Source organism: Oryctolagus cuniculus, chromosome 9 (assembly GCF_051225735.1).
Source record: "Oryctolagus cuniculus isolate XC-2025 breed Fujian yellow rabbit chromosome 9, ASM5122573v1, whole genome shotgun sequence".
In the NCBI taxonomy this organism is placed as follows: Eukaryota; Metazoa; Chordata; class Mammalia; order Lagomorpha; family Leporidae; genus Oryctolagus; species Oryctolagus cuniculus.
This window is the reverse complement of record NC_142875.1, coordinates 106,728,474-106,748,481: the sequence shown is the minus strand read 5'-3', so window position 1 is coordinate 106,748,481 and position 20,008 is coordinate 106,728,474. Positions and strand designations below refer to the sequence as shown.

Sequence of the window (20,008 nt, the reverse complement as noted above, 5' to 3'; positions counted from 1 at the left end):
GTTTTTTTAAGATTTATTTGAGAGGCAGAGCTACAGACAGAGAAAGGTCTTCCATCCCCTGGGTCTCCTACACAGGTGCAGGGACCCAAGCACTTGGGGCATCTTCCACTGCTTTCCCAGGTCATGGCAGAGAGCTGGATTGGAGGTGGAGCAGCCAGCACCGCAGGCAGAGGCCTACCCGCTATGCCACAGCACCAGCTCCCAAAACACTACTACACTGCATCTGAGTCCTGTCCCTATACCTGCTCAGTCGCTTCCAGTGGGTGCCCATCCCATTTAGGCTGAAGATCACAACCCTGCAAGGCCTGACCCAGCCTGCTCTTCCAGCTTCAAAGCACTTGAACATTGTATCAGCTACACCTCCCTGAGAGCAAAAGCTGGAGGTGACCTCTGTCCGCTTACAACTGGAGAAAAAAATATGTGAAAGACATCTTGGGGCCGGCGCCGCGGCTCAATAGGCTAATCCTCCACCTAGCGGCGCCGGCACACCGGGTTCTAGTCCCGGTCAAGGCGCCAGATGCTGTCCCGGTTGCCCCTCTTCCAGGACAGCTCTGCAGTGGCCTGGGAGTGCAGTGGAGGATGGCCCAAGTGCTTGGGCCCTGCACCCCATGGGAAACCAGGAGAAGCACCTGGCTCCTGCCTTCAGATCAGCGCAGCGCACCAGCCATGGTGGCCATTGGATGGTGAAACAACAGCAAAGGAAGACTTTTCTCTCTCTCACTATCCACTCTGCCTGTCAAAAAAAAAAAAAAAAAAAAAAAAAGAAAAAAAGAAAAGAAAGACATCTTGGGCAGGACTAATAAAAAGCAGTGGCTTACCGGTGTGAGTCCCAGCTGCTCTGCTTCTGATCTAGCTCTCTGCTGTGGCCTTGGAAAGCAATGGAAGATGGCCCAAGTCGTTGGGCTCCTCCTGCACCCATGTGGGAGACCCGGAAAAATCTGGCTCCTGGCTTCAAATTGGCTCAACTCCTGCTATTGGGGAGTGAAGCAGCAGATGGGAGACTTCTCTATGTCTCTCCCTCTCTGTAACTTTACCTGTCAAATAAATACATCTTAAAAATAAATAAATACACCGGCGCCGCGGCTCACTAGGCTAATCCTCCGCCTTGAGGCACCAGCACACTGGGTTCTAGTCCCGGTTGGGGCGCCGGATTCTGTCCCGGTTGCCCCTCTTCCAGGCCAGCTCCCTGCTATGGCCCGGGAGTGCAGTGGAGGATGGCCCAAGTGCTTGGGCCCTGCACCCGCATGGGAGACCAGGAAAAGCACCTGGCTCCTGGCTTCGGATCAGCGCGGTGCGCCAGCCGCAGCACGCCGGCTGCGGCAGCCATTGGAGGGTGAACCAATAGCAAAGGAAGACCTTTCTGTCTCTCTCTCACTGTCCACTCTGCCTGTCAAAAAAAAGAAAATAAATAAATAAATAAAAACTCACAACACACATCAGTGCCTGAGTTTCAGTCCCAGGTCCGCTCCTGTCTCTAGCTTCCGCTAATGTACACCCTGAAGGGCAGCAGGTGATGACTCAAGTGATTGTCTTCCTACCATCCACGTGGGAAACCTGGATTGAGTTCCCCGATCCCGGTGGTGGGCACTGGGGAAGTGAACCAGCAGATGGGAGCTTGCTGGCTCTCTACTTCTCTAACAAATAAAAGGAGTACTTTTTTAAAGAAAGCATTGTTGGAAAATAGTTAAACCATGGAAACTTTCATGCTTTATTCCTCTCTTACTAATGTTCTCTTTCCAAATGCAGACCACTTCAGAACCTTGATACTTAAAATAATGGGCTAAGGGCTATGCAAATGAAGCCAGTGTAAGAATGGGTGGACATTTTCTGGAAATCGTTCCTGCTCAGTTATGGCTGTAGCTCCCCAGTTGGTTGGCAACCTCACACATAATGCCGATGCACCAGCCATCCCCAGTTATAAATCACTAGCATGTATTGAACAACACACCAGCCTGAGAGACTAACAACAAAGTTTCACAAAGTGGCTCCTAAGAGAGATGATGAAGAGGAAACGCGCAGGTGTCTGGTGCAGTGGCAGGGACATCTACATCCTAGATCAGCATGCCTGGTTTCAAATTCCAGCTCTACTCTGATTTCTGCTTCCTGCTAGTGTCTACTCTGGGAGGCAGCAGATGATGGCCCAAGCACTTGGCATCCTGCTACTTCTGCCTACAGCACTCGCATCCCATATGGGTGCCAGTCCAAGCCCCAGCTGCTCCACTTTTGATCCAGCTCCCTGCTAAATGGCCCAGGAAAGCAGTGGAAGATGGCCCAAGTGTTTGGGCCCCTATACCAATGTGGGAGACCCGCAAGAAACTCCTGGCTCCTGGCTTCAGATGAGCCCAGCTCCACCCATTGCGGCCAATTGGAGAGTGAACCAGCAGATGGAAGACCTTTGTCTCTGTCCCTCTTTCTGTCTGTAATTCTGCCTCTCAAATAAATAAATCTTTAAAAAAAAAAAAGATCAAATTTATATAAAATTAATCACTTTAAAGTGAGCAATCCAGTGACATCACATTACACAGCCGCCACTCACATCCTAGTTCCAAACCTCCTCCTCCTTAGCTTCAAGCCCATTTCCTCACCTGTGCACTCAGGTGACAAATGAGAACTCAGCCTTCAGTGGGGTCTTGACCAGACACAACCACGGCAGGTTCCGGAGGCAGAGCACCCTGGAGCTGGCCTAGGCCTACCACGCGAGCAAGGGGCTGGAGCTCAGGAGAGTTCGGGACAACAGCATTTCACTCAGCAGAGCAGCCCAGGCTGTTGTGGTCCATTCCCGGGATAGATAGGTTTGGGATGCAGGTTTCTGTCCTTCCTGGCACTTCAGAAACTTCACCACACCACGGTGCACTGCGAGAGGGCAGGGAGGGACGACGTGTCTCAGGCCGAGCCCACTGGGAAGCCCTGGTCCCTGACCCCAACGTGGTGAAGGGCTCTCGGCCTCATGTGCAGGAAGTGCTCTGTGAAGGCCCTGCTAGGCCAGGATTCTTACTCGGGCACCTTGGGTAGACGGAAAGAACCTGGGTAGGGCCATTCTCTAAGCAGATGTAGCGGTCATAGAATAGCCTTAGAAATCCTTCTCACGCAACTCCATTTTCTCCCATGGAGCTTTCCACTGAAGCTACTGTTCATAGTTTGTATAAACTAGGCCATCCTTTGGGCCTGCATTGTGGCATAGCAGATAACGCCACAGCCTGCCATGTTGGAACCCCATATGGCCATAGGTTTGAGTCCTGGCTGCTCCACTTCTGATCCAGCTCCCTGCTAATGACCTGGGAAGGCATCAAAAGACAGTCCAAGCACTTGCTCCTCTTCACCCACCTGGGGGACCCAGATAAAGCTCCTGGTTCCTGGCTTTGACATCTGGGGAGTGAACCAGCAGATGGAAGATCTCTCTCTCTCTCTCTCTCTCTCTGTCCTACTCTCTGTGTAACTCTTTTAAATAAATAAATCTTACTGAAACAAAACAACAACAAAAAACAACTATGCCACCCTCATAACAGTCTCTATGCCACCCAACTAGGAAGATAGCCTGGTTAGATAGTTCCAGGGAGTAAGCCACAAACCATGCTGAGAGAGTGCCGGGCTTACACAAGATGGGATCTAGATGGTGCCAATGGAGACCCACCAGCTACCTCACTAAAAAGGGACCAGAAGCAAGGGGTGCTCCTTGTGGTGCCAGGAATCTGCCTATGCGGGTCTGCAACGCCTAGTCTTGTATTCCACTCACTGTGAATGCAGCACTCAACGTCCTTACAGTAATTGATGCAAGGTGGGGAGAGGCACAGGTATGGAAAGACTTGATTCATATCCTAGTTCCTGGAGACCTTTCTCTGCTCCCTTTCTAACTTTACTTGGCTCTCTTGACAAAAGGCCTGGTATCCAAATTGCGATCATAATGAAGTGCCTTTGTGGAAACACAATCCACCAATAAACACAGTCACTCCTTGGTACAGAATGATCCAGAAAGAAACCAAACAATGAGGAAGATAAAACCAACACATTGTGGAGTGTTGGGTGAGGGTAAGACTTCAGAGAATTGAGTCAGGCCAGGGTGCCTAGGGCAGAAGCAAGGGGATCCCCATCCTGAGTTATTAATTCATATATTTATTTTACAACCTCATTCAGAGAGCTGGAAAAAGAGAAAAAATATATAATAAGGTACAACAAAACATAAAACTATTTAACTTTACATAACATCTGAAGTTAAACATTTTAAAACTGGCTTTTGTTCCCATATCCCTTAAAATTAAATATGAAGCTCAGGGCCTTAACTAGAACAGAGAAGAGAGATGCGTTAGAGCACAAGGCGAGGCAACAGGCAACCCCTCCATCAGTGAGAATCTACTGCAAGCAACAGGCACGCCTGACAGTGCTTTTCTAATAAAATACTTATTTTTATTTACTTATTCATTTTATTTATTTGAAAGGCACAGAGGCAGACAAACAGAACAAAAGAGATCTTCCATCTCCTGATTTGCTCCCCAAATTCCCACAACAGCTGGGGCAGGGCCAGGCTAAAGCCAGGAGCCCAGAACTCCATCTGGGTCTCCCATATGGGTGGCAGGGACCCAACTACCTGAGCCATCACCCACTGCCTCCCAGGGTCCACAGTGACAGGAGGCTGGAATTGGAAGCAGAGCTGGGACCCCGACCCAGGCATATGAGATGTGGGTGTGTCCCAAGTGGTATCAAGTGCAGCACCAAATGCCTACACTGACCATCCATTCTGCAGTACCAGGAATGGGCCAGAGGGCATCTGTGGTCCCCAGTATTTGTCCAGACTGCCTCCTACTTATTGCTGTGACCTGCTGTTACCTTAATCCAGCTGGGACCTCCAGAACAAAATTTGCCATCCTCCTTTCACTCCTCCAAGCCAAGAGGCCCTGTCCTCTAGCCTCCTCCCACTATGGCTCAAGCATATAAAGTGGAACCAGCCTGTGGTCCGAGATCTCCAGGTCGGTAGACGTCCTTATCTGACCTGAAAGACCAAGTGTAAATCAGCTGGGTCTTACCGACCTAAATCTACAAATGAATTGATCACCTCTAGGATTTCATGACTACTACTCTGACTGCCCTCATTGATGAGGCACCACAAAGAAAGGCAAGGCTGCATTCAACTAGGAAGAATCTCACAGAAGCCGGCACTGGAGATGCCAACAGAGACTCGACAGCGAGGGAAAGGGGCAATAGCTCTGTGCTGGGGGATGGGGCCCACAGGCAGAGCAGATCCAGAATCCCGGCAGCCTGGGACTGTCCTAGAAACTACGGCAGTAAAAGGCCCTGGGGTTTGGAAACAAAACAAGCCTGGTTGAGACCCACCACCATCACTTTCTGCCACATTACCTAATTTTGCTGAACCTCTTCTCCCCTACAAAGTGAAATACAAGCTCTGGGGTGGCTGTGCTAATTGCATTAAGTAATACCTGTGAAATATGCCTTGCAACAGGTGGCTTTCGAACTACTGAGCAGGAAGTATAGAGTGAACTGAAAACTTTTTTACCTGATAAGCCTGTCCACACGTGTAAATATATACCATTGAAACAAAGGGTTTGCAAAAACGATACCTCACCACCCAGGAGTCACCTGGTCTCTTCTACTTCATCATTAATTAAAATGTTAGTTGTAATTTACTACATTATTTTCACAACTAATGGGTAGCTAGCTTTAAAAATACATTCCTAGAAATCATACAGCTCTCAGTTATTACGATTATTAATATGATTCCCAGGTACACGAATTTTCACACCAAGGCAACCAAGAGGTCAAGGTTATTAGGTCAAGCCCTGGAGAGCCCTGTTGCCAAGGAAACACAGGGGCTACGTCAGGATCAATCCAACCACGCGCTGCAGCCCTCTGGAGAAAAGCAATGGTTCATTGCCCTGTCAATCACATCTTACATTGGGGGGGCCGCCTCCAGGCTCGGAAGACCCGCCTCCTCGCTAAGGTTAAATCAGGAAGGCAGGGATTGGAGGGCAGGCGGTGACGTCACTTTAGGTGGCCTTCCTCTCGAGCGCCCGTCGGGAGGGGCTCGAAGTTCGCAGGGCTCCCGATCACCCAGCCCTTGCAAGTACTATGAGGTCGGTTAGCTACGTGCAGCGCGTGGCGCTGGACTTCAGCGGGAGCCTCTTCCCCCACGCAATCTGCCTGGGAGACGTCGATAACGATACGGTAGGTGCGTGCGCACCGCCGGACTCGCAGTCCGGCTCTGCGCAGGCGCGGGGCGGAGCCGGGCGGAGGCCCGGGGAGGGGGCCGCCGAGCCTGCCGCAGGAGCAGCGAGCATGCGTAGTGGGGCCCGCCTGCGGGACTGGCGGCGGGCTTTGATTGATAGCTTAGATGGCAGCCGTCGTCACGGGGATAGCTGGCCTGGCACCCCAAGAGTGATTTTTCAGGGGGTAGATAGTTGGTCCCTCCTCCTGGTTCTGGAACTGGTTCATAATAGGAGCCTGGTAAACGCTGGTGGCCACTGGCTCAGGGCTTCTGGGGCCGGGCCTCACCTCACGGACAGATCGCTTCGCTGTCAGAGCCTCGGATTTTCTCCCAGCCGTTCGTTGGTCGCGCAGTTCGCGCTCGATAACTGCTTCGTGCACTCGGCCATCTGTACCCGGCCAGCCACGGATGGAAAACATTAGCTAAAGAAGCACACTGGCTCTGTAATGGGTGTGTGTGTGTTTAGGCGGTTCTTTCCAGCCACTATCCCCTAAACAGTACAACGCAGTAATAAACTGTGGGACGCTTCGTGTCAGGGTCGCGCTCTGAGAAGCGTGTTTTGAGCTGATCTTGCCCTCCTGCAAACATCATGGTGTGCTCACAGAGATTAGGCGGTCCAGCCCACCACACGCCTAGGCTGTATGGTGTACAACCTTCACACACGTGGCCTGTGTAGCTCGTGACTGTACTTACATAGCACACGCATTAGGTATTAGAAGTAATCCAGAGATGATTTGAGGTAGAGTGGAGAATGCCGGAGGTTATTTGCAAATGCTATGCCGTTTTATGTAAGGAAATTGTATCTGAGGAGTCTAAGGAAGTCCCGGAACCAGTGGCCTGCAGATACTGAGGGATCGCTGTATATTACACTACTATTTTTTTTCTCGTTTGAGTGGTAAGCTCTGTTGTTACACGTTCCATGAGGATATAAACTTTTAAGTCTTTTTTTTTTTTTCACTGTTGTATTCACTTAGAACAGTGCAGGCATGTAATGAGCACTATTGAGTTGTTCTAATGCATGAGGATTGTTGTAAGAAGCGAATGTGAGGGGCCAGTGTCTGGGTGTAGCAGAGAAAGCCACCACCTGCCACACCGGAATCCCACACGGGATCCGGTTGTGTCCCAGCTGCTCCACTTCTGATCCAGCTCCCTGCTAATGGCCTGGGAAGAGCCAGATGATGTGGAAGAACTGGATGATGTTCTTGGCTCCTGGTTTCGTCCTGGACCAGTGAGCACTGGTTGTTGAAGCCATCTGGGGAGTGAACCCAATGGATGGAAGATCTCTCTCTGTCTCTTACTGTCTCTCAGTAACTCTTAAAAAAAAAAAAAGAAGAAGAAGAAGAAGAAGAAGAAGCAAATGTGATCATGTGTTTCAAAGCAATTTGAAGAGCTTTGCCAGTTATTGGCAAAGATAACTGAAAGAGGGAAACATTTGGCTACTGGGGAGCACAAGGACAACTGATGTCAGCCTAATAAACCCCCAGTCTCCTGGTTTTTTGACAGGGACTTATTTCCTGCTAAGGAGTGGGAGAAGCCAGGGTTAGAATACGTACGCTGTATGACTGTGCACTGAAGCAGATCATAGAAGGCCCTCAGCGCCTTTCTCCTGGTGCATTTCTGACCCCTAGTGTACCTCCACCCGAGGGAGGGACCACCCAAGCACAGAGAAGCAGACTGGCTGCTGGAGGGCACATGGCTGGCCCGCAGATCTCCTCTCCCGGGACACCTGCCGTTGCCTCCCTCTTCACCCAGCTGAGTCCCGTCTGCTTGCTCCCTGTACATGCGGCACTCAGGGGATTTTATTCCTGTGTCTCTCTCTGTTCAACCACAGCAGGGAGACTGTGGGATCTATGAGAGGACCTCAAAAAGTTCATGGACAAGTGGAATTTAAAAAATAGTTTTTTCTGGGGCCAACATTGTGACATAGGGGGTAAAGTCGCTGCCTGCAATGCCAGCACCTGGTTTGAGTCCTGGTTGCTCCACTTCCAATCCAGCTTCCTGCTGATGTACCTGGGAGAGCAACAGTGATGGCTCAGTACTTGGCTCCCTGCCACCCAACTGGGAAGCCAGAATGTGCTCCTAGCTTTGACCTGGTCCTGCCCAGTCTGTTACAGGCATTTGGGAGAGTGAACCAGCAAATGGAAGATCTCTGCCTGCCTTTCAAATAAAATGAAAAAAAAAATTTTTTTTATTTAATTAAAGGAAAGTGAATTGTTATCAATAAACAATAAATCCCAACTTGTTTCTTCTTTTTTTTTTTTCAACTTGTTTCTAACTTTCTCTTACCATTGAGGTGTTATCTCTTTGTTGCCTTTAGAATTAAATCTTTTGAGAACCTAGCATTAGTTTCTTCTATTTGGGGGACAAATAAGAGTTGTTGGCTGTATCCACACAAGGAAACCATGAGGCTGTTTATAGAAATAGGGGTTGAAGCCACCTGGCTGTCATCTTTAGTCGGGGGGAGGGGCCACAGATGGTGGAAAAGAGGCTTCATGCAAGGAGCCTCCCCTCCTCACAGCTGCTGAGGGCGCCCCAGGCCCAGGCGGATGTTGACACCACCCTCGGTGGCCACATCACATCTCAAGGCCTTGCCAGGGAGGGAGGGCCCCAAGAGCTGGCATTGTCTTTCTGCTTCACTCCCGTGTTGTAAATACTAGTCTGGGGGCCGGTGCTGTGGCCTAGCGGATTAAGCTGTTGCCTGCCATGCCGGCATCCCATATAACTGCAGGTTCTAGTCCTGGTTGCTCCACTTCCCAGCCAGCTCCCTGCTGACATACCTGGGAAAGTAGAGGAAGATGACCCAAGTACTTGGGTCCCTGCCATCCACATAGGAGACCTGGATGGAGTTCCTGGCTTCTGGCTTCAGCACAGCCCAACCCACACTGTTGCAGCCATTTAGGGAGTTAACCAGTGGATGGAAGATTTCTTTCTGTCTTTCCTTCTCTCTCTGTAACTCTGCACCTTTCAAATAAAAAATAAAATAAATATTTTAAAATAAATTAACAAATACTAGTCTGATGGTAGGCATTTGGTACAGTGGTTAAGTCACAGCTTGGGACATCCACATCCCTATCCGAATGCCTGGTTCGTGTGCCATCTCCCTACTTCTGATTCAACTTCCTGCTAATGCAGCAGAGAGTGATGATCCAAGTACTGGGGCCCTTGCCACCCATGTGGGAGACCCAGATGTGTTGTGAGCAACTGAGAAGTGAACCAACAGATCTCTCTACCTTCAGATAATGTGAAAATAAATAAATATGGGCCGGCACCACGGCTCATTAGGCTAATCCTCCACCTGCGGCGCCAGCACCCGGGGTTCTAGTCCCGGTTGGGGCGCCGGATTCTGTCCCGGTTGCTCCTCTTCCATTCCAGCCCTCTGCTGTGGCTCAGGAAGGCAGTGGAGGATGGCCCAAGTGCTTGGGCCCTGCACCCACATGGGAGACCAGGAGGAAGCCCCTGGCTCCTGGCTTCAGATCGGCGCAGCGCCGGCCATAGTGGCCATTTGGGGGGTGAACCAACGGAAGGAAGACCTTTCTCTCTGTCTCTCTCTCTCAATGTCTAACTCTGCCTGTCAAATAAATAAATAAGGAGCTGGCGTGGTGGCGCAGCAGTTTAAAGCCCTGGCCTGAAGCGCCAGCATCCCATATGGGCACCAGTCGAGCCCCAGCTGCTCCATTTCTGCTCCAGCTCCCTGCTAATGCACCTAGGAAAGCAGCAGAGGATGGTCCAGGTCCTTGGGTCCCTGCACTCGTGTGGGAGACCTGGAAGAAGCTCCTGGCTCCTGGCTTCAGATCAGCTCAGCTCCGGTCCTCGCGGCCATTTTGGGAGTGAACCAGTGGATAGAAGACCCCTCTCTCTCTCTACCTCTCTCTGTAACTCTTTCAAATAAAATAAATTTTAAAAAAAATTAATAAATAAATACAGAGCCTGAGGTTAGAGTCTCAGATGGTTTTCAAAACATGTCCCATTTGTAATGGACAGAGTAGAAGAGCCAAAGTCAGTTATATAGAGTTTAGAGGTTTTCAGGTACCAGAGTTTGCTGGGATGGGTTACAGGTTCTGTGTAGTCCCTGTCCCTCTGACTTCTCCTACCTCCAGCACACACACACCTCAAAGGAAAACTATGACTATGTTGGTCCCAAAAGGTTTTTTTTTTTCAGTTACTGATTTTTTTGGTAAAGTTTTAATTTATTTTTGTTTGAAAGGCAGATCAATATATAGAGAGAGACAAAGAGACAGAAAAAGATCTTCCATCTGCTGGTTCATTCCTCAAATGCCTGCAACAGTGAGGACTGGACCAGTCCAAAGCCAGCCCAGAACTCCATCTGGGTCTCCCAAATAAATAGCGAGCACCCAAGTACTTGAGCCCTGTCTGCTGCCTCCCAGGGTGGACATCAGCAGGAAGCTGGACTGAGGAGCAGAGCAAGGACTTAAACCTTAGGCACTCGATGTATGGGACACAAACCGCTTAACCTCTGCACCAAATGCCTGCCCCCTCCCCCACCAAATAATTTTTCTCAAGTTAATAAATTAAAAGCTGATGCCTTGGGGTTCCCCCAGGTTGGGCCAACTAGAGAAAAGCTTTCTGTTTTCGAGCATGATCTCGTCCTAACCCTCTCTTCTTTCTCCACTTGAAGTTGAATGAACTGGTCGTGGGAGACACCAGCGGAAAACTGTCCGTGTATAAGAAGGACGACAGCCGGCCATGGGTCACCTGTTCCTGCCAGGGGATGGTTAGTATTCCCCTCCCTGGATCTTGGGCCAGCGGAACCTCTCGTGCACAGGGACCGTAAGGGCAGGTCCCACACAGGAGCTCACTGGTGCATCCTGACTGTCCTGCTCCTCAGCCCACCTACGCGGTCACACTTCCTGTGACTCAGGACAGTAGCCCATAGGCAGTGCCCTTGTCTGTGCCTGTCCCCCCACCGCAAGAGGCTGGATGTCTTTTATGTTGTAGAGTGCCCTTTGGTACTTTATGGGAGAAGATGCTCTGATCTTGTGTAGTCAAGAAATGGGGGCAGTCATTTGAGTGCATCCAGAATCTGCTCGTCTAGCTATATTAGATGTAAGGATTTTTCTTTGTTTTAAGCCCAAATTGCCCTAACTACATCAGGTCTTCATCTTGCCGTCTGGGTAAACTGGGCCTGTCATACAAAACTCGGTTAACAAAGACTCAGTGTACGGGGCGAGCATTGTGGCACAGTAGGTTAAGCCACAGCCTGGGATGCCTGTAGCCCGCACCAGAATGCTGGGTGTAGAGTTCTGGCTACTCCGCTCCTGGTCCAGCATTTGTGCTAAAGCAGCTGGAAAGGCAGCAGATGATGACCCAAGCACTGAGGTCCCTGGCACCCACGCAGAGACTTGGATGGAGTTCCAGGCTTCTAGCTTCAGCCTGGCCCAGCCCTGGCTGTCGCTGGCATCTGGGGAGTAAGCCAGCAGATGGAAGATCTCTCCCTGTCTCTCCTTCTCTCTGTCACTCTGCCTTTCAAGTGAATGCTTTTTTCCTCAATGACTAGGGTCGGTCACGTGGCTCTCCTTCTTGCTCTGCAGAGATGAGGGAGTGCTGGCCTCCCTTGGTGCCTCCCTGACCCTCCTTTCTCTCTTGCAGCTGACATGTGTTGGCGTTGGAGATGTGTGCAACAAAGGAAAGGTAAGAGCTCTAGGAATCCTGATCTCAGGCCTCAGTAGAACACGAAGGCCTGCCAAGGAGCCCTGTCTCCTAGTGGAAGTCAGTTGAGAGTTAAAGGCTTCAGCCGTGCCCCCCCTCCCCCCCCCCCCGTGATATGATTCCCAAGCTGGTGCCCGCGCGCCCCTCCCGCACTCCCGTCTCTCCCAGAACCTGGTGGTGGCAGTGAGCGCCGAAGGCTGGTTTCACCTGTTTGACCTGACACCTGCCAAGGCCCTGGATGCGTCTGGGCACCACGAGACACTCACGGGAGAGGAGCCGCGGCCAGTGTTCAAGCAGCACATCCCTGCCAACACCAAGGTCATGCTGATCAGCGACATCGGTGGGCATGGCCGCCATTGCGCCGCACCTGGGGGAGTGGGAGGGGGGTCAGTGGGCACCAGGGAGAATTCCAGGACATGAGAGTGAGGGAGAGAGTCAGTATTTGTTTGCATGCTTTATGTGTTTGATATAGAGTTACTGAGCTCCTATTACCAGCCAGGCATCGTTCTAAGTCCAGAATATAACAACCTGCTGCCTTCTTGGACCTTGTTAGAAAGAGAAGAGAAACATTATAAATCTTGCAAGAAAATCAAATATGATATTAAAAGTTAATATGTAAGCACAGTGAAGAAAACAAATCACGAAAAAGGGTAGAGATTATCAAAGCAGAGAGCGATTGGAATTGGAATTGTCAGAGATGAGCTTACTGAGAAGGTGACACTGGGTAAAAAACCCAGCGGGTGAAGAGAGGGCGCCATAGAGATGTGGGGCTGCTCCTTTACCCCGCAGCTGTCTCAAAGGCGGCAGTTAGTGTGTGGGATCAATCGGGACACCTGAGTGCTGTGTCTGCGCTCTCTGGGTCAGGTGGAAGGGCAGGGGCCGGTGGCAGCCACAACGTGAAAGGTGATTGGGTGTGAAGTTCCGCTGGAGAGAAGGTGCCGGTGGCGGGGAGAGGGCAGTGAGCCTGGTAGTTGCGACACTTGCACCCCACGTTGGCACTCCCGGCTCCAGCTCCTGGCTCTCACTTCCTGCTAATGCAGATCCTGGGCAGCCGTGCTGGTGACTCAAGTGACTGCTTTCCTGCCATTCATGTGGGAGACCTGGGTGGCGTCCCCGGCTTCAGCCTTAGCCCAGCCTGGGCTGTGGCAGGCATCTGCAGAGCGAGCCAGTGAATGGGAACCCTGTCCCTCCATCTGTCTGTCTCTTCCTCTCTCTGTCTCTCACATAAATTACAAAAAAGAAAGAAGGTGCCTTAGCCGGCACCGTGGCTCACTAGGCTAATCCTCTGCCTTGCGGCGCCGGCACACTGGGTTCTAGTCCCGGTCGGGGCGCCGGATTCTGTCCCGGTTGCCCCTCTTCCAGGCCAGCTCTCTGCTGTGGCCCGGGAGTGCAGTGGAGGATGGCCCAAGTGCTTGGGCCCTGCACCCCATGGGAGACCAGGAGAAGCACCTGGCTTCTGCCATCGGATCAGCGCAGTGCGCAGGCTGCAGCGCGCCAGCCGCGGCGGCCATTAGTCCCGGCCGCGGCGGCCATTGGAGGGTGAACCAACGGCAAAGGAAGACCTTTCTCTCTGTCTCTCTCTCTCACTGTCCACTCTGCCTGTCAAAAAAAAAAAAAAAAGAAAGAAAAAGAAAGAAGGTGCCGACAGTGGTGATGGCAGCAGTGTGGGGGGCGAGATGCTAGTAGGAGTCAAGCTGATGAATACAGATTTGGCTGCAAACCCATCCTGTCTTCTGTGCGCACAGATGGAGATGGGTGCCGCGAGCTGGTGGTGGGTTACACCGACCGTGTGGTGAGGGCCTTCCGCTGGGAGGAACTGGGCGAAGGCGGCGAACACCTGACCGGGCAGCTGGTGTCCCTCAAGAAATGGATGCTGGAGGGTCAGGTGAGGGGCTGAGCTGGGGACCAGCAAGGCCAGGAGCGTGGGAGAACGGCCAGGGGACAGGACCAGGTGGGGAGAGGGCAAAGTCACCTGTGTTGAGACAAATCCAGAGGAGATCCTTGCCCATCAGGGCCTTAGGGGAAATTGCTAGTAACTGGCAGGAAGACCAAAGACTGGGCTGAACACTGGGAGTATGGCGGTGGGTGTGGTGTGGACTGCCTCAGGACGTGGCCCCAGCTGCAGCTCGCACAGTGGGAAGCAGGTGGTCTCTGTGGAGAGAAGGCCACCAGCCGCACTCTCACAGACCCGAGTCCTTCCTGCTGCCAGCCTCAAAGCTGGAGGGCTATTGCCAGGACCCCTGCCCCACCTCAGCCTGTTCTCTGCAGGGTGCCAGTTCCTTCTCTCTCTCTCTCTCTCTCTCTCTCTCTCTCTGTCTGTCTCTCTCTCCCTCTATCCCCCATCCCTGGTGCAGGTGGACAGTCTCTCCGTGACTCTGGGGCCGCAGGGGGTTCCTGAGCTGATGGTTTCTCAGCCTGGCTGTGCCTATGCAGTCCTGCTGTGTACCTGGAACCAGGACGCTGGGTCCCCTCCCACCTCTGAGGGGGCCGCAGAGGGCAGCAGGTAAGGGGGCGTAGGCCTATGGGTGGCGCTGAGGTGCATGGCAGCAGGACCAGCTCCCCGTGGCACATGGCAGTGAGTTGGGCCTGCAGTGAGCGGAACTTCTTCACCTGGGTCCCAGCCCAAGCCCTTTGCTTCATTAAGGAAAATTATTTTGGGACTTCAACCAGTAGCTCTGAAAGAGATCCCAGGCTTCAAGCCTGTGGCACTGTCCTTCTCTTTTCTATTGGCTACTGGGCCAGACGGGGTCAGAGACAGGCTTCTAAGCTGACTTAGATCCTGGAAGCTCGTTCTGGGTTAGCAGTCCCACAGTCCCAAGGGGCCTCACTTGCACTCCCACTTGGCCCAGGGAGACCCCAGCTGCCCGGGATGTGGTACTGCACCAGACTTCTGGCCGAATTCACAACAAGAATGTCTCCACTCACTTAATTGGCAACATCAAACAAGGTGAAGGTGGGGTGGGGCGGGGGAGGGAGCCGAGCTCTTGGGGGCTGGGAGCCGGGAGAGGGCCAGCGTCTTGCCCCTATTTGCATTCCCATCACCCTTCCCTCCCTGCTGGGGCTGCCTCTCCCTGGGGGCACCTGTCTTGCCCTGCCTTTCATGTTTTCTTCCCCTGGCCCTTCTGCCCCACCCACAGGCCACAACCCAGAGAGCCGTGGCTCTGGCCTCTTTGCCCTGTGCACCCTGGATGGTGAGCAATGCTGGGATGGAGTAGGGGGTTGCCTGCCTGAGGGGTCTGCTCAGCGGCCTGGCCCACCCACCTCGGCCTGCCTCTCCCTGGCAGGGACGCTAAAGCTGATGGAGGAGGCGGACAAGCTGCTGTGGTCAGTGCAGGTGGATCACCAGCTTTTTGCCCTAGAGAAGCTAGATGTCACGGTGAGTGACGCCCTGGTGGGGGGCGCAGCACAGGAGAGACAGAGACCAGAGTCACATCAGGCCATCCCCGCATCCCAGTTTCATCCTTTTTTTTTCTTTTAATTTTTATTGATTTATTTGAAAGGTAGAGAGTTAGGGAGGGAGGTCTTCCATCTGCTTATTCACTCCCCTAAATGCCCACAACAGCTGGGGCTGGGCCAGGTTGAAGCCAGGAGCCAAGAACTCCATGTGAGTCTCCCACATGGGTGGCAGGAAGCTGGAATTGGAAGCAGAGCCAAGACCTGAGCCCGGGCACTCTAATACGGGAAGCGGGCATTGCAAGTGGCAGCGTGACCCACCACGTGCCACAGCCCCTATCATTTTATGAGTCTCCGTTTGCTAGCTCCGCGGCCCCGGATGTAGCAGATGGAGGCTACACTTGACATTGCCAGTGGGCATATTTGATGGTTTAGGAGGAGGCCTGAGGCTTTGAAGCCAGGCAGACAAGACTTGGTTTTGAGTCCTGATTCTTTAACATCTCAGCTGAGTGACCTTGGGCGAGGGACTTGACTTCTGACGGCTGCGGTTTCCTCAATATAAAGTTGGGAATGATGTCGCCTGGCTCATGGGGTTGTAGCGCGCGCTCGGAAAGGGGCTCCTTTGCCAGCCCGGTTGGCCTGGCCTGCAGAAGTGCTTCCCCAGCTCTGTCTTCCCGCAGAGTACGGTCCACAGCTCCCATGGAGCTTCGCGTGTGGCGCCCAGCCTCCCTCACACCCTGCGCTCTGGCCTCTTTCAGGGCAATGGCCACGAGGAGGTGGTTGCGTGTGCCTGGGACGGACAGACGTACATCATCGATCACAACCGCACTGTCGTCCGCTTCCAGGTGGATGAGAACATCCGGGCTTTCTGTGCAGGTGGGTCCCCTGGCCCCACGGCCACACCCCCCACCCCCCGTTCCACGCATGCTCATGCCAGGTCATTTCTTGCCTCTCGTTTCCACTCTCAGCATCATCTTGACTGTAAGTCTTCCCAGATGAATGAGTTCCTTAAGGGGTGGTGGGTGGCTACTACATTGCCATCTTGACAGTTTATTTTTTTTTGTTTTTTTTTTGTTTTTTTTTTTTTTTGACAGGCAGAGTGGACAGTGAGAGAGAGAGAGACAGAGAGAAAGGTCTTCCTTTGCCGTTGGTTCACCCTCCAATGGCCGGCGCACCGCGCTGATCCGATGGCAGGAGCCAGGAGCCAGGTGCTTTTCCTGGTCTCCCATGGGGTGCAGGGCCCAAGCACCTGGGCCATCCTCCACTGCACTCCCTGGCCACAGCAGAGGGCTGGCCTGGAAGAGGGGCAACCGGGACAGAATCCGGCGCCCCGACCGGGACTAGAACCTGGTGTGCCGGCGCCGCTAGGCGGAGGATTAGCCTATTGAGCCGCGGCGCCGGCAGTTTATTTTTTTTTTTCAAAGATTTATTTATTTACCTGATAGAGTTACAGAGAGAGAAGGAGAGACAGGAGAGTTATCTTCCAGCCACTGGTTTACTCCCCAAATGGCTGCAATGGCCAGGGCTGGGCCTAGCTGAAGCCAGGAGCCTGAACTCCATCCAGGTCTCCCACATGGATGGCAGAGGCCCACGTACTTGAGGCATCTTCCACTGCTTCCCCAGGTGCATTAGCAGGGAGGTGGATCAGAAGCAAAACAACTGGAACTCGAAACAGCACCCATATGGGATGCTGGCATCATAGGCAGTGGCTTATCCACTGTGCCACGGTGCTGGCCCCATCTTGACAGTTTTAAAAAGGAGAGATAGAAGACAATGAGGTCAGGTTGGGTTGTGGCACAACTTCTTAAGTGCTGCTTGGGATGCCTGCATCCCATATCAGAATGCCAGTGGTTTGAGTCCCAGCTCCTCTGCTTCTGATCCAGCTTCCTGCTAATACTCCAGGGGAGGCAGCAGATAATAGTCCCTGCCACCTACATGGGAGACCCAGATGCAGTTCCAGGCTCCTGGCTATTGTAGACATTTATGGTGTAAACCAGCAAATAGAAACTCCATGTGTGTGTGTGTGTGTGTGTGTGTGTGTTGCTCTGCCTTTTAAGTACATGAACATGAACATTTAAAAATAAAATATTGGAATGCAAAATTAGTTTTTTTTAAAGGGGGGGGGCATCAGTGAGATCTCCAGCTCTGAGTGTTTTGAAGAATGGGATGATTTCTTGCCATCCCTCTGGGGTGTGTGACGACACAGACATCAGCACGTTCTTCTCCACGCGAGCCTCCCAGACCTCGGTGAAGAAGAGTCCCCACTGGGGACCTGGGAGAGCCGCGCTCGTGCTCCAGGTGACTGGGAGTATGTTCGGTCGTTACAATGATGACATACTCCGGTGACCTGAAGGGATCATGTATATGCCTGGGAAGAGGGGACGGGCAGCCTAGGGAAGCTTTCCTTCCTGGTCCTGTTTTGCTAATCTGCCCTTGGACTAGTCAGGCTGTGTCCTTCCTGCCTCTCGCAAGGTCACTGAGATGGGAAAAGGAACTAACAGCACCTTTTCGGAGGCAGTTCTGCCTGGTTTTGGTTGCTTGGTTCCCAACAGAAGCTACAGAGAGAGCGTGTTTCTGGTTTTGCTTGACTGCTCTGGAAAGGCCAGACTCCTGACCTGGAGCTAGGTTTTGCTCTCTGCCGCCCATCACTGTGGCTGAAACCTGTGGCCTCTGTCTCGCTGCCCGCCCTTCCCAGGCCTCTACGCCTGCAAAGAGGGCCGCAACAGCCCCTGCCTGGTGTACGTCACCTTCAACCAGAAGATCTACGTGTACTGGGAGGTGCAGCTGGAGCGGATGGAGTCCACCAACCTGCTGAAGCTGCTGGAGGCGGAGCCAGAGTTCCGCAGCCTGCTGCAGGAGCTGGGCACCGGTGAGTCCCCAGGGAGTCGGTGGCCCAGGCGCCCAGCAGACCCTGGAACCTCTTACCAGCCCCTTTTCGGCCCTCAGATCCCAACGACCTTCCTGCGGCCCGCGCCCTGCTTCACCACACCCTCTACCATCCGGACCAGCCGCCACAGTGTGCGCCTGCAAGCCTCCAGGACCCCACCTAGGTCCACCTAGGTGCACCGTGCTTCTTCGCTGGCAAAGGATCCATCTGAGCCCCACTCCCACCCCCAGAGATTTCCATGGTATTGGCAGAATAGGGAACATGGGTTACTGATGAACATGATCCGACCCGGGGCACGGAAGGATGGTGACAGCCTGAGGGCGACCGGGAACTATAGACCTCATAGTCTTTGTGGTGAAGGAAGACACAAGTTGACCCCTCCGCCCTTTCTGGGTGGCCCTCACACATTACACCAGCAGGGTCTAAGACTCTGGCCTTGTTCCAAATCATTTGGGATTCCCCCACCACCACTCTCCCTATGTGGGAAACAGAGGTTTGTTGGAGAGGAAGGAGTGCATGTCTTTTTGTGTGGCCCCAGCACCCCTAAGAAAACCAGGCTTCAGGCCGAGAAGAGCACGGAAGGTTGAGGTGAGGCTGCACCCCAGCCTAAGCGCTAGCTCCCCGGCCCAGCTGCAGGTCACTGTCATCAGGAGGGACCACAGGCATGGCAAACTGTTTGCTTCGCACTGTGGGATCTTGCTGGCCATTTTACAGTCTGGTCTTGTGTTCCTGGCAGCCCTGAGACAATCGATTTTCCTCCATCTACTGAAGCAGCCAGATCGGTGCTTTCTTATCCTACCACAGTTCCTCAAGCCGAGTGCTGTTCTTCCCATTTCCCCGTCGCGCTCTCCCCACCAAAACACCGTATTGTCGCTGAGACAATAGACATTCGCAGTCTGATGCAGGTTTATGACCCAGACCACAACAGAATTATGTCTTGGGCCATGTATGTTCCTTCTGCTCTTGATTCTCTGTGCCCTTAATCAGCGTTTTTTCAAATTGTAGATTGCAGTCCTTTGGAGGGTTGTGGCCAGCATGTTCGAAGTAAATGAAGTAGGATAGAAAGAAAATTGAAAATGGCAGGAGTATGCTATTCACAGTGTAGGTCAGTGTTATAGCTGTATGTGATGTGGTACTAAATGCTGTCCTCTTAAAAGTGCACAGAAAATGGAATTAAAAGAAAAGTTCATGGAGTAGGCATTGGGCTCGGGGTCAAGATGCCCCTTGGAATATCTGCATCGTGTACTGGAGTGCCTGTGGCCAAGTCCTGGCTGCACTGCTGACTCCAGCTCCCTGCTAATGCATGCCCTGGGAGGCAGCAGTGATGGCTCGAGTGCTTGGGTCCCTCCACCCATGTGGGAGACCCGGATGGAGTTCCTGGCTTTTGGCTTTGGCCTGGCCCAGCCCCAACTATTGTGGACATTTGGAAGTAATCTAGTGGGTAGAAGATCTCTCTGTGTCTCTTGTCTTTTCTCTGTGTCTCTCTCCATCTCTCTCTCCACCTTTCAAATAAAATGAAAATAAATAAAAATTTTAAAAGATAATTTGGTGTAAAGATAAATTTGTGCACAGTTTTTTCATACTATGCCTCGTCTATGAACTTCTTGAAGATCCCTCATATGCATGGATTCCAACATTTTTGCACCAAAACAAAACTTCACTTCCCACACATTTTTTGAAGTACCTTTGTCCATCTCTCTCCCACTGTGAGTTGTGCTCAGAGCAGTTTGAAAGCCACTGCTCTGAATTGTGCTGACCCCCAGTCAGGTGGGTATGGGGCACCCCAGGGAAGGCAGCCAGGGCAGAGCTATCATCGTGCTCCTAGAGCAGGGAGGACAACCAGAGAA

The 20,008-nt window shown here is 52.4% G+C and overlaps 1 protein-coding gene across 2 annotated transcripts; it reads left to right on the top strand.

Annotated features, from left to right (window-relative positions):
• Positions 1-5,962: 5,962 nt before the first annotated feature.
• On the top strand, positions 5,963-19,705 carry ITFG2 (integrin alpha FG-GAP repeat containing 2). Of its 2 annotated transcripts, XM_002712802.6 has the most exons (12): positions 5,963-6,174; positions 10,851-10,946; positions 11,822-11,863; positions 12,050-12,221; positions 13,627-13,766; positions 14,236-14,384; positions 14,731-14,828; positions 15,019-15,072; positions 15,166-15,257; positions 16,033-16,150; positions 17,970-18,143; positions 18,221-19,705. In XM_002712802.6, the coding sequence occupies exons 1-12, from the start codon at positions 6,079-6,081 to the stop codon at positions 18,322-18,324; spliced, it is 1,335 nt and encodes a 444-aa protein (XP_002712848.1). In that variant the 5' UTR covers positions 5,963-6,078; the 3' UTR covers positions 18,325-19,705. The 2 variants fall into 2 exon arrangements, with proteins under 2 accessions (XP_002712848.1, XP_089159941.1); XM_089303815.1 differs by lacking the exon at positions 12,050-12,221 and having other exon boundaries at positions 5,973-6,174.
• The last annotated feature ends 303 nt before the right edge of the window (positions 19,706-20,008 follow it).